The sequence below is a fragment of the Pseudorca crassidens genome, chromosome 9 (genome assembly GCF_039906515.1).
Source record: "Pseudorca crassidens isolate mPseCra1 chromosome 9, mPseCra1.hap1, whole genome shotgun sequence".
In the NCBI taxonomy this organism is placed as follows: domain Eukaryota; kingdom Metazoa; phylum Chordata; class Mammalia; order Artiodactyla; family Delphinidae; genus Pseudorca; species Pseudorca crassidens.
The window spans coordinates 46,981,982-46,996,768 of NC_090304.1; the positions used below are offsets into that span (position 1 = coordinate 46,981,982).

The following is a 14,787-nucleotide window of genomic DNA, read 5'->3' on the forward strand; positions in this document are numbered from 1 at the left end:
AGCGGGATCCCCATTATAAAATTGAAACCTCCACAGTAGAGGTGAGGTCAGCTATCACTTCGGTTCCTTTAAATGTCTGCTCCATCCACCTCAGTTGATCATTAGAAGGAGTGATTCATCTTTGTAGACTTTTAGGACTAGGAACCTCAAGACATCCTAGTCTATGCTTACATATCATCTATGGTTTCTTGCTAGCTGACCTTCCAACCTCTACCTGGACACTTGTAGTGATGGAGATAGTCTTTCCTTTTATCTTTGACAGTTCTAAATGTTAGGAAGTCCTTTGTATCAGCCTTAAATTCGCATGCAGGCTCTTTGAATCGTGCAGAACTCTTAATTCCTGTGCCTAACCCTCTTCACATCTATGAAGGGAACCCTGACATTCCCTTTGAGTTTTTCCTCCTCCACATGACCCCCTCCTTTCTTTGATAACTCTTCTGTACACCTGCCTATTTTTCTGCCTAAGTGATTTGTGATTCTGGCTCTTCCCCACAAAATGAACACTCAGAAATTTTCGTTGAGTGTCTATTATGTACAAGGATAATTCTGAGCTGCATAAATGTCCCTGACTTCAGGTTGCTTATAATGTATCAATACATGGGGAAAAGATACTGGATAATAACAGGAAAGAATCAGGGAGAGGGTCTCTCCAGCCTCTTTTTTTTTTTTTGCGGTATGTGGGCCTCTCACTGTTGTGGCCTCTCCCATTGTGGAGCACAGGCTTCGGACGCGCAGGCTCAACGGCCATGGCTCACGGGCCCAGCCGCTCCGCGGCATGTGGGATCCTCCCAGACCGGGACATGAACCCGTGTCCCCTGCATCGGCAGGCGCCACCAGGGAAGCCCTCTCCAGCCTCTTTAAGCCAAACTTTCTTGGTAAAATCTCTGTTCTTACCTTAAACTGTCAGGATGGGGACCACATTTAAGATTGTCCCTTCAGATTAGAGCTTAATCAGTGAGGAATATTATGCAAATTAAAATTTAAAAACTGATAGCATGCATTAGCTGTTAAACATTTTTTAAATGTCTGAAATAATGTAAAATTTAAACATACTGTAGATCCTTTCATAAGACAACACAGACCGGTTTCCCTAATCATGACCTTAATGGAAATAGTAAACAAGTGCTCGTCTCATTTTAAATTAACAACACTATGATCTAGAAAGCTCACTTGGCCCCTCTTTCGGTCCTGTAAGCATGTTATGAAAACAAGTAGTTGAAAAGTGAATATACAGTCATTCTGCTTGGTCTGCATCGTCAGACAATCCATAAGGTTTTTTTCTTCACTTGAATAGAACACATTTTTTAATGAACTGACTGACGGTTAGGTTCCTTGTAGACACAGTCTTAGCAAAGAAAACTAAAAAATTGCTTTTGGGGAAGAAAATTGTAGCTAGTTATATCTCATAAAACCATTCTTGTGTTCATTTTCTTGAGGAAATTACTGTAAGTGTATCTTAGAGGGCCAGTGCATAAGAGACCTTTTTATGCTTAAATGAAAGCTCAGAGAGTTTCCATATCAGAGTTGTTCCATTGACTTGTCTTACTCCTGAAAATAAAATGAAAACCTTAGCCAAAGGAGAGCTCACATGTTAGTTAAGCATTGATATGATTTGACCTTATTTTATTTATTTGCATATGTTTAATACCTATGCATGTCCAGTATTTGGAGACACAAAGAAACACTATTATGTTAGAAGTTTCTTTGGTTTTCTGATATATTTCTTATATCAAAAGTCCTGTTTAAATGTAATTCCATGATTCTATAGAAGAAGAGCTATTCATCTTTGTGTTTACATAAAGATACGCTAGGTTTGCAATACCTGATTCATTTTATGCCCCTAAAATATGAATGACATCATTTGGCCTGCTAGACAGTAGATTTATTTTAGTAACAAATCTTTCAGATAAATTCATAAATGAAAAAGAAAGAAATGTGAGTAAACGTTTGTTCTATTTTGGTTTTTAAGCTAAAATAATTGGAATTCAGGCAGCCAAAAAGAAATTAAATTCGAAATCCAATCCTTGTCAAGAAATTTTGCATGCAGCTATTCAACCTATTGTTTTAGACCTGCTGGGGTAAGAGAGTAGAACATTACGTTGGCAAATGTAATAGTAAGTTGGAGAGTAGAACTGTAGCTTGTCAGTGAGTACCAGGAACTCCTATGCTTTCTGAATATAGCTACCAAATACTTCTAGGGCAATGGATATGTCAGAAACTGAAGCAAGAAAGTACTTGTCAGAGGGCGGAGTCAAGATGGCATATTAGGAGGATGCGGAATTCGCGTCTCCTCACAACTAGGGCACCTCCCAGGCACCGGTGGGGTACCACGGACACCTAAGGGGACAGGAGGAAACCCCAGTGACCGGGTAGGATGTGGGGTGTGGGGGGAGTGAAGGGGGAGGAGAAGTGGGGGCGGGACGGGACTGGCGCCCCTGAGGGGCGGCTGGGGGGGGGAAGGGATCCCACGCCCGAAGGGGGAAATTGGGTAACCACTGGGAGGGCAGAGGATCAAAAGGGAACGTAGCCAGGTTTCCCCTGACCACCTAGGCCCCTTTTAGCCACGTGCGTCCTGAGGGAGTGGGAGGGAGTGAAGGGGGAGCAAAAGTAAAGGGTGGACCTCTGGGACAGCACCCCTGAGGGGCGGCTGGGGGAGGGGAGGAGTTCCTATGGCCAGCGGGACCCACCCACGGTTAGGGGCCTAGTGAAGTAGGGGGAGACCCAGGGGGAGACGGTACAGGAGGGGCGCAGAGGAACGGAAGGGAAGGGGCCAGTGCTTTCCCCGTCCACTTAGGCACTGGGGAGCCTGTTGGGCTCCCAGGCCTAATCCTCTGCCCTCAGAGCCTCCCTCCTGCCGTGCAGAGCCCAGGCCCCGCCCCTACGCCCTCACCCAGGGCCCTACCTCCAAACTCCGGAACTCCACACTCCAGAGGCCCTCCTTTCCACATGCTGCCTCTCCCCTTCCTCGCAGGTCCAAGGCAGAGGCCCGGCTCCATGCTTCAATGTTGACCCGCCTAGGCCCCACCCCCAAGGCCTTTTCGGCTGCGTGGGTCCTGAGCGTAGGCCCCGCCCCAAGCTCAAATATCAACCCCCCCCCCCCACCGGCCTAGGTCCCACCCCACCCTAAACCCTGCCCCTGCCTAAGTTCCACCCCCCAGCCTAAACTCCACCCCTGTAGCTAAGACTTTTTTTTTCTTTCTATTTTCCTCTTAGATTGGGGTTCTGTTTTATCTTGATTCATTGTTGTTGATTCATTTATATTTTTATTTTTCCTAATAAATTTTTATTTTTATAATTTTGTTTTATTCATTATACTTTGTTATTGTTCTCTCCTTTTGGCTTGTTCCCCCACTCCCCCCCCCCCTTTTTTCTTTTCTTTTTTCTGTTGTGGTTTTATTTTACCTTGTTGCAGTTGTTTCAATTATACTTTTACTTTTCCTAATATATTCTTTATCTTTCAACTTTTATTTTATTTTTTACTCTTTGATATTGTACTGCTCCTTTTTTCTTTTCTTTTCTTTTTTTTTTTTCCGCGCCACGCAGCTTCCGGGGTCTTGGTTCCCAGGCCGGAGGTTGGACCTGAGCTCCTATGGTGGGGGCTCTGAGTCCAAACTGCTGGACTAACAGAGAACCTCAGACCCCAGGGAATATTAATTGGAGTGAGGCCTCCCAGAGGTCCTAATCTCAGCACCAAGACCCAGCTCTATCCAACTGCCTGCAAACTCCAGTGCTGGGTGGCTCAGGCCAAACAACCAGTAAGGCAGGGATACAGGCCCACCCATCAAAAAAATAAATAAATAAATGACAAAAAAATATGTTACAGATGAAGGAGCAAGGTAATGCCTACAAGACCAAATAAATGAAGATGAAAGAGGCAACATACCTGAAAAACAATTCAGAATAATGATAGTAAAGGTGATCCAAAATCTCGGAAGCAGAATGGAGAAAACAAAAGAAACATTTAACAAGGATCTAGAAGAACTAAAGAGCAAACAAATAGTGATGAACAACACAATAACTGAAATTAAAAATATTCTAGAAGGGGGCTTCACTGGTGGCACAGTGGTTGAGAGTCCGCCTGCCGATGCAGGGGACACGGGTTCATGCCCTGGTCTGGGAGGATCCCACGTGCCGTGGAGTGGCTGGGCCCGTGAGCCATGGCCGCTGGGCCTGCACATCCGGAGCCTGTGCTCCGCGACGGGAGAGGCCACAACAGTGAGAGGCCTACATACCAAAAAAAAAAAAAAATTCTAGAAGGAATCAATAACAGAAAAACTGAGGCAAAAGAATGGATAAGTGAGCTGGAAGATAAAATGGTGGAAATAACTGCCAGGGAGCAGAATAAAAGAAAAAGAATGAAAAGAATTGAGGACAGTCTCAGAGACCTCTGAGATGACATTAAACACACCATAATTCAAGTTATAGGGGTCCCAGGAGAAGAAGAGAAAAAGAAAGAGTCTGAGAAAATATTTGAAGAGATTATAGTCGAAAGCTGCCTTAACATGGGAAAGGAAATACTCAGTGAAGTCTCGGAAGTGCAGAAAGTCCCATACAGGGTAAACCCAAAGAGAAACATGCCGAGATACATATAATCGAACTATCAAAAATTAAATACCAGAAAAAATATTAAAAGCAGCAAAGGAAAAGCAATAAATAACATACAAGGGAAACCCCATAAGATTAACAGCTGATTTTTCAGCAAAAACTCTGCAAGCCAGAAGGGAGTGGCAGGGCATATTTAAAGTGAGGAAAGGGAAGAACCTACAACCAAGATTACTCTACCCAGCAAGGATCTCATTCAGATTCGATGGAGAAATTAAAACCTTTACAGATAAGCAAAAGTTAAGAGAATTCAGTACCAGCAAACCAGCTCTACAACAAATGCTAAAGGAATTTCTCTAGGCAGGGAACACAAGAGAAGTAAAAGACCTACAAAAACAAACCCAAAACAATTCAGAAAATGGTAATAGCAACATACATATCGATAATTACCTTAAATGTAAATGGATTAAATGCTCCAACCAAAAGACATAGACTGGCTGAATGGATACAAAAACAAGACCCATATATATGCTGTCTACAAGAGACCCACTTCAGACCTAGGGACACATACAGACTGAAAGTGGGGGATGGAAAAAGATATTCCATGCAAATGGAAATCAAAAGAAAGCTCGGGGGCTTCCCTGGTGGCACAGTGGTTGACAGTCTGCCTGCCGATGCATGGGACACAGGTTCGTGCCCCGGTCCGGGAAGATCCTGCATGCGGTGGAGCGGCTAGGCCCGTGACGCATGGCTGCTGAGCCTGTGCGTCCGGAGCCTGTGCTCCACAATGGGAGAGGCCACGACAGTGAGAGGCCTGTGTACTGCGAAAAAAAAAAGAAAGCTTGAGTAGCAATACTCACATCTGATAAAATAGACTTTAAAGTAAAGAATGTTACAAGAGGGCTTCCCTGGTGGCACAGTGGTTGAGGGTCCACCTGCCGATGCGGGGGACGCGGGTTCATGCCCTGGTCCGGGGGGATCCCGCATGCTGTGGAGCGGCTGGGCCCATGAGCCATGGCCGCTGGGCCTGTGCGTCCGGAGCCTGTGCTCCGCAACATGAGAGGCCCGCGTACCGCAAAAAACAAAAAAAAAAATGTTACAAGAGACAAAGAAGGACACTACATAATGATCAAGGGATCAATCCAAGAAGAAGATACAACAATTGTAAATATTTATCCACCCAACATAGGAACACCTCAATATATAAGGCAAATGTTAGCAGCCATAAAAGGGGAAATTGACAGTAACACAATCATAGTAGGGGAGTTTAACACCCCACTTTCACCAATAGACAGCTCATCCAAAATGAAAATAAATAAGGAAACACAAGCTTTAAATGACACGTTAAACAAGATGGACTTAATTCATATTTATAGGACATTCCATCCAAAAACAACAGAATACACTTTCTTCTCAAGTGCTCATGGAACATTCTCCAGGGAAGATAATATCTTGCGTCACAAATCAAGCCTTGGTAAATTTAAGAAAATTGAAATCGTATCAAGTATCTTTTCCGACCACAATGCTATGAGACTAGATATCCATTACAGGAAAAAATCTGTAAACCATACAAACACATGGAAGCTAAACAATACACTACTAAATAACCAAGAGATCACTGAAGAAATAAAAAAATACCTAGAAACAAATGACAATGAAAACAGGACGACCCAAAACCTGTGGGATGCAGCAAAAGCTGTTCTAAGAGGGAAGTTTATAGCAATACAATCCTATCTCAAGAAACAAGAAAAATCTCAAATAAACAACCCAAATTTACACCTAAAGCAATTAGAGAAAGAAGAACAAAATCCCCCAAAATTAGCAGAAGGAAAGAAATCTTAAACATCAGATCAGAAATAAATGAAAAAGAAATGAAGGAAACAATAGCAAGGATCAATAAAACTAAAAGCTGGTTCTTTGAGAAGGTAAACAAAATTGATAAACCATTAGCCAGACTCACCAAGAAAAAAAGGGAGAAGAATCAAATCAACAATTAGAAATGAAAAAGGAGAAGTAACAACTGACACTGCAGAACTACAAAGGATCATGAGAGATTACTACAAGCAACTATATGCCAATAAAATGGACAACCTGGAAGAAATGGACAAATTCTTAGAAAAGCACAACCTTCCGAGACTGAACCAGGAAGAAATAGAAAATATAAACAATCACAAGCACTGAAATTGAGACTGTGATTAAAAATCTTCCAACAAACAAAAGCCCAGGACCAGATGGCTTCACAGGCGAATTCTGTCAAACATTTAGAGAAGAACTAACACCTATCCTTCTCAAACGCTTCCAAAATATAGTAGAGGGAAGAACACTCCTAAACTCATTCTATGAGACCACCATCACCCTGATACCAAAACCAGATAAAGATGTCACAAGAAAAGAAAACCTCAGGCCAATATCACTGATGAACATAGATGCGAAAATCCTGAACAAAATAGTAGCAAACAGAATCCAACAGCACATTAAAAGGATCATACACATGACCAGGTGGAGTTTATCCCAGGAATGCAAGGATTCTTCAGTGTATACAAATCAATCAATGTGATACACCGTATTAACAAATTGAAGGATAAAAACCATATGATTATCTCAATAGATGCAGAAAAAGCTTTTGACAAAATTCAACACCCATTTATGATAAAAACTCTCCAGAAAGTAGGCACAGAGGGAACCTACCTGAACATAATAAAGGCCATATATGACACACCCACAGCCAACATCGTTCTCAATGGTGAAAAACTAAAACCATTTCTTCTTAGACCAGCAACAAGACAAGGTTGCCCACTCTCACCACTATTATTCAACATAGTGTTGGAAGTTTTAGCCACAGCAATCAGAGAAGAAAAAGAAATAAAAGGAATACAAATTGGAAAAGAAGAAGTAAAACTGTCACTGTCTGCAGATGACATGATACTATACATAAAGAATCCTAAAGATGCCACCAGAAAACTACTAGAGCTAATCAATGAATTCGGTGAAGTTGCAGGATACAAAATTAATGCACAGAAATCTCTTGCATTCCTATACACTAATGATGAAAAATGTGAAAGAGAAATTAAGGAAACACTCCCATTTACCATTGCAACAAAAAGAATAAAATACCTAGGAATTAACCTACCTAGGGAGACAAAAGACCTGTATGCCGGAAACTATAAGACACTGATGAAAGAAATTGAAGATGATACAAACAGATGGAGAGATATACCATGTTCTTGGATTGGAAGAATCAATATTGTGAAAATGACTATACTACCCAAAGCAATCTACAGATTCAATGTAATCCCTATCAAATTACCAATGGCATTTTTTACAGAACTAGGACAAAAAATCTTAAAATTTGTATGGAGACACAAAAGACCCCACATAGCCAAACCAGGGATAAAAACAGCTGGAGGAATCAGACTCCCTGACTTCAGACTATACTATAAAGCTACAGTAATCAAGACAAGGTGCTGGCACAAAACCAGAAATACAGACTGATGGAACAGGATAGAAAGCCCAGAGATAAACCCATGCACCTGTGGTCAACTAATCTATGACAAAGGAGTCAAGGTTATACAATGGAGAAAAGACAGTCTCTTCAAGTGGTGCTGGGAAAACTGGACAGCTAGATGTAAAAGAATGAAATTAGAACACTCCCTAACACCATACACAAAAATAAACTCAAAATGGATTGAAGACCTAAATGTAAGGCCAGACACTATAAAACTCTTAGAGGAAAACATGGGAAGAATACTTTTTGACATAAATCACAGCAAGATCTTTTTTGATCCACCTCCTAGACTAATGGAAGTAAAAACAAAAATAAACAAATGGGACCTATTGGAACTTAAAAGCTTTTGCAAAGCAAAGGAAACTACAAACAAGACGAAAAGACAACCCTCAGAATGGGAGAAAATATTTGCAAAGAAATCAACAGACAAAGGATTAATTTCCAAGATATATAAACAGCTCATGCAGCTGAATATTAATAAAACAAACAACCCAATCCAAAAATGGGTAGAAGACCTAAATAGACATTTCTCCAAAGAAGATATACAGATGGCCAAGAAGCACATGAAAAGCTGCTCAACATCACTAATCATTAGAGAAATGCAAATCAAAACTACAATGAGGTATCACCTCACATCAGTTAGAATGGGCATCACCAGAAAATCTACAAACAACAAATACTGGAGAGGATGTGGAGAAAAGGGAACCCTCTTGCACTGTTGGTGGGAATGTAAATTGATACAGTCACTATGGAGAACAGTATGGAGGTTCCTTAAAAAACTAAAAATAGAATTACCATATGACCCAGCAATCCCACTACTGGGCATATACCCAGAGAAAACCACAGTTCAAAAAGACACATGCACCCCAGTGTTCATTGCAGCACTATTTACAATATAGGTTATGGAAGCATCCTAAATTCCCATCAACAGACAAATGTATAACGAAGATATGGCACATATATACAATGGAGTATTACTCAGCCATATAAAGGAACAAAATTGCATCATTTGTAGAGACGGGGATGAATGTAGAGACTGTCATACAGAGCGAAGTAAGTCAGAAATAGAAAAACAAATATTGTATATTAACGCATATATGTGGAACCCGGAAGAATGGTACAGATGAACTGGTTTGCAGGGCAGAAATTGAGACACAGATGTAGAGAACAAACATATGGACACCAAGGGGGGAAGCGGTGGGGGTGGAGGATGTAAAATAAATAAACTCAAAATGGGTTAAAGACCTAAATGTAAGGCCAGACACTCTAAAACTCTTAGAGGAAAGCATAGGCAGAACACTCTATGACATAAATCACAGCAAGATCCTTTTTGACCCACCTCCTAGAGAAATGGAAATAAAAGCAAAAATAACAAATGGGATCTAATGAAACTTAAAAGCTTTTGCACAGCAAAGGAAACCATAAACAAGACGAAAAGACAACCCTCAGAATGGGAGAAAATATTTGCAGACGAAGCAACTGACAAAGGATTAATCTCCAAAATATACAAGCAGCTCATGCAGCTCAGTATCAAAAAACAAGCAACCCAATCCAAAAATGGGCAGAAGCCCTAAATAGACGTTTCTCTAAAGAAGATATACAGATTGCCAGCAAACACATGAAAGGATGCTCAACATCACTAATATTTAGAGAAATGCAAATGAAAACTACAATGAAGTATCACCTCACACCAGTCAGAATGGCCATTATCCCAAAATTTACAAACAATAAATGATGGAGAGGATGTGGAGAAAAGGGAACCCTCTTGCAGTGTTGGTGGGAATGTAAATTGATACAGCTGCTATGGAGAACAATATGGAGGTTCCTTAAAAAACTAAAAATAGAACTACCATATGACCTAGCAATCCCACTACTGGGCATATACCCTGGGCATATACCCTGGGCATAATTGAAAAAGAGTCATTTACCACAGTGTTCATTGCAGCACTATTTACAATAACCAGGACGTGGAAGCAACTTAAGTGTCCATCAACAGATGAATGGATGAAGAAGATGGGGCATGTATATACAATGGAATATTATTCAGCCATAAAAATAAAATTGAGTTATTTGTAGTGAGGTGGATGGACGTAGAGTCTGTCATACAGAGTGAAGTAAGTCAGAAAGAGAAAAACAAATACCATATGCTAACACATATATATGGAATCAGAAAAAAAAAAAGTTCTGATGAATCCAGGGGCACAGGCCAGGGATAAAGATGCTGATGTAGAGAATGGACTTGAGGACACGGGGAAGGGGTAGTTTAAGTTGGGACGAAGTGAGAAAGTAGCATTGATATATATACACTACCAAATGTAAAATAGATATCTAGTGGGAAGCAGCTGCATTGCACAGGGATATCAGCTCGGTGCTTTGTGGCCACCTGGAGGGGTGGGATAGGGAGGGTGGGAGGGAGACGCAAGGGGGAGGGAATATGGGGATATATGCATACATATGGCTGATTCACTTAGTTGTGCAGTGGAAAGTAGCACAACATTGTGAAGCAATTATACTCCAATAAAGATGTTAAAAAATAATAAAATGGACAGTATAAAAAAAAAAGTACTCGGCAATCTGTGTCAATGTCAGTGATACAGTGATTATATGACTTAGTGAGAAATTGAGAGAAAAAGATAACTATTTTTTGATGTTTTTAATAAAGTTTTTTTTTCTGTTTTTAATAAAGTTTTCTTTTAAGTACAACTTTGCTTTCATTCTGTAAGGTTCATGGTCAAAAGTCACATGGCCATCTGCAAGCTGCAAGGGATGCTAGGAAATGGACGATTTTAATTAGCATACTGCTGTCCCAGACAAAAATGAGGATTCTGTTAATAAGGAAGAATGGGGGAATAAACATTGGATAAACTACTAGCAGTATCTTTCATAAAATCCTAAGGGCCTGGGAGATTTTCCTGTAGATTCCCATGCTATACAGATTGTTACAAAGCATTGCGAGATGGAAAGATACCCAATTTATTTTATAAAGCTGCCAGGATCTTGTATCAAAACCTGACAAAGATGAGTGAAAAGGAAAATTATAGACCAGTTTAACTTATGAATATAACTGTGAAAAGTCAAGATACAAACATTTCAACTTTTCAGCACATTGAAAGAATCATCCATCATGATCATGTAGGGTTCATACTATAAATGTAAGAATGCTTTAATATTAGGAAAGCTTTTAATTCAATACAGCATATCAAAAGATCTAATAAGAAAAAATATGGTAATCGCAATAGATAAAGATTTGATCAACGTTAGCCCTTGTTTCTGATTAGAAAATCAGTCTTAGACAATTAAAACTGGAAATATATTTCTTTAATGAAATAAAGATATCTAACTCCTATTCTGGTCAAGTTTATTCCAGTACAAAGAACAAAGGTATAGTCCATATACCCCAGCCTTATCAATCTATGACTTCAAAATACACTTTTAAGTAATACCTGAAGTAGGATGGCACAAAACCATAACGATGTACTCCCAGTTCCTTCTGGAAGTGTCTCAAAGTATTCTCTTTCATGTGCTGCAGAACACATCCCCCTCCTTCCTCAGCTCACATCTCTCTGACTTGCCACCATACAGCTGCAGTAACTCTAGTTAGGTAGAATGATGGGCGTACCTGTTCTTCACTCAGGGGAAAATAGTACCCACTCGTTCCTATTTTTCTGTTTGAGAATAAAAATGAGGATACTTCTAATATTGCCTTTGAACTTTTAGAATTAGATAGTTTTATAAAATCAAATTATCTACTCCTTTGTAAAGTGTGTGATATGACTTTGCTCTGATAATAAGTGGACTAAGGCTTATTAACTTCTGAAGCCACAGTAGTGTACGTTTTATATCAGTATTTTTAAGTCTTTTTTCTTTTTACCACAACCCACACTAAGAAATACATTTTAAACTGTGACCAAGTGTACACACACGCACACACACACATTCTGTACATTCATATCTATAATTTTTTTTAAGTTTCACAAAACTTACCAAGGATCTATGCAAAATACTCTCATATATATCTATTCTATTCTACTTCATTAAAAAAAGTTGATATCAACCCACCAAATTTCCTTAGACCATGCTTTTTTAACAGTTTTATGATTCTGTACAGAGGGTGATTCTTTCGACTCTTAAGTAACTAAAATGTCTGGAGTTCAAGAATTCAATTTTGGAAGATGAGAATGTATTGGTTTTTAGAAATATGTTCTAATTTTGTTGTAAATATTAACTTTCATGTATAGGCAGGATGCTTTTGGTGCTAGTTGCTAGTTTTTCTTTGATTTCTAGAAGGGTGAATGGATAAGAAAGAATTTTCTAAATGGTGATTTCTTTTCTACCTGCAGCTCTCATGTGTGACTGTAAGTCTAGTGCATCGTTAACCTAAGGACCTCACCACTTGGAAGTTACAGTTTTCGTCATCAGCTTACCTTATCCTTTTGGTCTGGTTGTTTTCCTCAAACACTGGAAACATCTTTCTTTCAAGTTGCTTTTGTTGAAGAGTTAGGCAAATGGCTGATAGCAGCTGTGGTAAAAAATCCACAAAATGCCCCAACTGTTCATCTGCTTCTCAGAGAAATGTGCTTTGTGTATGTTCTTGTAAAACAAAGCTTTCTCCAATGTCAGTGGTGGAAATGTCACAGACATCGAGCACTGGTAGTTCAGAATTTACAGTTTCACCAGAGAGAAAAAAAGAAAGACAAGCCAGCAAAGATAGTACCTCTGGAAAAGATTTGGTAAATATTGAAGATTCAACACAAGTGGATGTCCCATTCCCTGATCCCATCCCTAGATTCATCCATATCCCATGGACCCTTGTCAGCCAATTCATTGCCTTCTTAACTATTAAAGTAACATTTCTTTCTTACATAAGAGGTGAGAAAAGTTGGTTGGTAATTTCTTTTATGCTCTTTCCAACGACTGCCCAAATTAATGATTTCTCAGGATTATGAATAATTCAGAATGTTATTCCAGCTTCTTTTTTAAAAAATGGTTTATATGGAAATGAATTGGTTTTCAAATTGAATTCAATCTGAATTTTGGGGCATTTTCTTCAACTGATGCAGAATGAGATTTATGGTTGTGGTTAAATATAGGGTGGTTATTACTTAAGACAGTTCCTGGTTATCTAGATGGAATATCAAGTATACCTTACAAAATTGACTTGCATTAGTTACAATCTATGACTACCCAGTTAGACAGGTTTTGGTATATTCGCCTTTATAGAGGAGAGGCACTATGGAAGATTGTCATTGATATAGCACAACTTTGGAGACAGAGAGCAGTAAGTTTAAGAAAAGTTAGGTTCTCAGCCCTCAAGTTTGTACCCTTTTCACATTTTCACCCTAAACTGTTATTTCTGATTTGTATTATGGTATAGTTTTTTCCATATAGGTGTCTCTGAGTGAATTATTGCTATGTTATCTTCATTCAAAGCATATTTTGTGAATGTCTGGCCAGTAATTTTTTGTGTATAACCTATTTGAGATGACTGTTATGTCTTGAAACAAGGGTGATTGAGAAAGCTGTGAAGTTGCTTTCTTTTGTGGTGTTAAAGATTTTAAGTCCTGATTTATCTTCTATGCAAGTCATCATGTAGACTTGCCTGGATAGAGGAGATTAGATTGAATAACTTCTTAAGGCCTCTTTTAGCCTAATGAGTGAATGAATTATATAGGGCTTAGAATTTGAAAAAAACAGTAAACTGTCTTGTACACAATAAATATCTTGACACACATTAAAGATTTGTCAGATTATTATATCTTAAAGTTAATATTAAAATTTCTTTTTGGTCCAAGCCCTCAGAAACCTCAAGTGTAGAGAGAAAATCATCTCAACAACAGTGGGGTCGAGGCAACTTTACAGAAGGAAAAGTTCCTCACATAAGGATGGACAATGGAGCTGCTATTCAGGTATATAGAGAGCAAACTGAAGCTACTAGAAATTTTCCAGTTTCTTCTAAGTCAGTGTTAATGGCAAAAATGATTTAAAAGTAAGTCTCTAAGGAAAGGAAAGAGGAAACTTACCATTTTTAAGTATGTCAAAGTCTTTACTAAAGAAAATGCAGATTAATTATTTTTTCTGTTCATAGAGGTGCAAATGGACTTTAATAATTAAAGTGGAGAGCATTTTTATTAGACAAAATGAGAACATTTTGGTCTCCAGGTCTTGCCTGTTGCTGAGGGCAGTTGTGGAGTCTTTGTATAGACCTATTCAGGATGCAGACAGAGACCAGGTGACTTAGATGGTTTGGCTGTTCACTTCTTTGATGACCAGTAGTGAGGCTAGAATTTCCCTCATGGACCCCTCCATATTTTTCCAGCCTGTGACTGAGTGAATACCAATATTATTCTTCCCAGGATTCTAATTCTTATATACAAATATGACTTAAATATTAGTACCATTTTAGAAATTAAAATGTGTTCCTTTAACACCAGATTAAAGGAACTGCAACAAGAACAACAAGAAGAAAATTGTGTTAATGTTAAATAACTTTAAAAAATTACTTTAAGAAATATTTGGCAATTTACTTGAAGAGATCAGAAAAACTTTCTGAGAACTTCTGACCTGAAAAGTTTAAATCTTCCCCTGTAAACAAAAGACCTGAATTTTAAAAAAATCCACAAATTTCCTGAGTTTTAAATTTAACCATAAGAGCTTTTATAAAAGCAAAATGTATGTGTTTTGAAAAATTAGGAAAATATAGATAGAAAAGTGAAGAAGATAAAAATCATGAGCCAGACATA

General features: G+C 39.0%; 1 protein-coding gene across 9 annotated transcripts in view; it reads left to right on the forward strand.

Moving 5' to 3' along the window:
- The window catches only part of STK33 (serine/threonine kinase 33), a 181,986-nt gene that overhangs the window by 93,076 nt on the left and 74,123 nt on the right, over positions 1-14,787 (forward strand). For 4 of the 9 annotated variants that reach the window (XM_067750009.1, XM_067750002.1, XM_067750008.1 and 1 more), the window contains exons 3-5: positions 2,199-2,369; positions 12,388-12,777; positions 13,840-13,953. In XM_067750009.1, coding sequence (XP_067606110.1) covers positions 12,553-12,777; positions 13,840-13,953 — 339 coding nt within the window. In that variant the 5' untranslated portion in view covers positions 2,199-2,369; positions 12,388-12,552. Of the gene's footprint in view, positions 1-758; positions 2,370-10,678; positions 13,954-14,787 lie in introns of those variants that run through there. The other 5 variants (XM_067750006.1, XM_067750007.1, XM_067750004.1 and 2 more) reach the window with 4 other exon arrangements.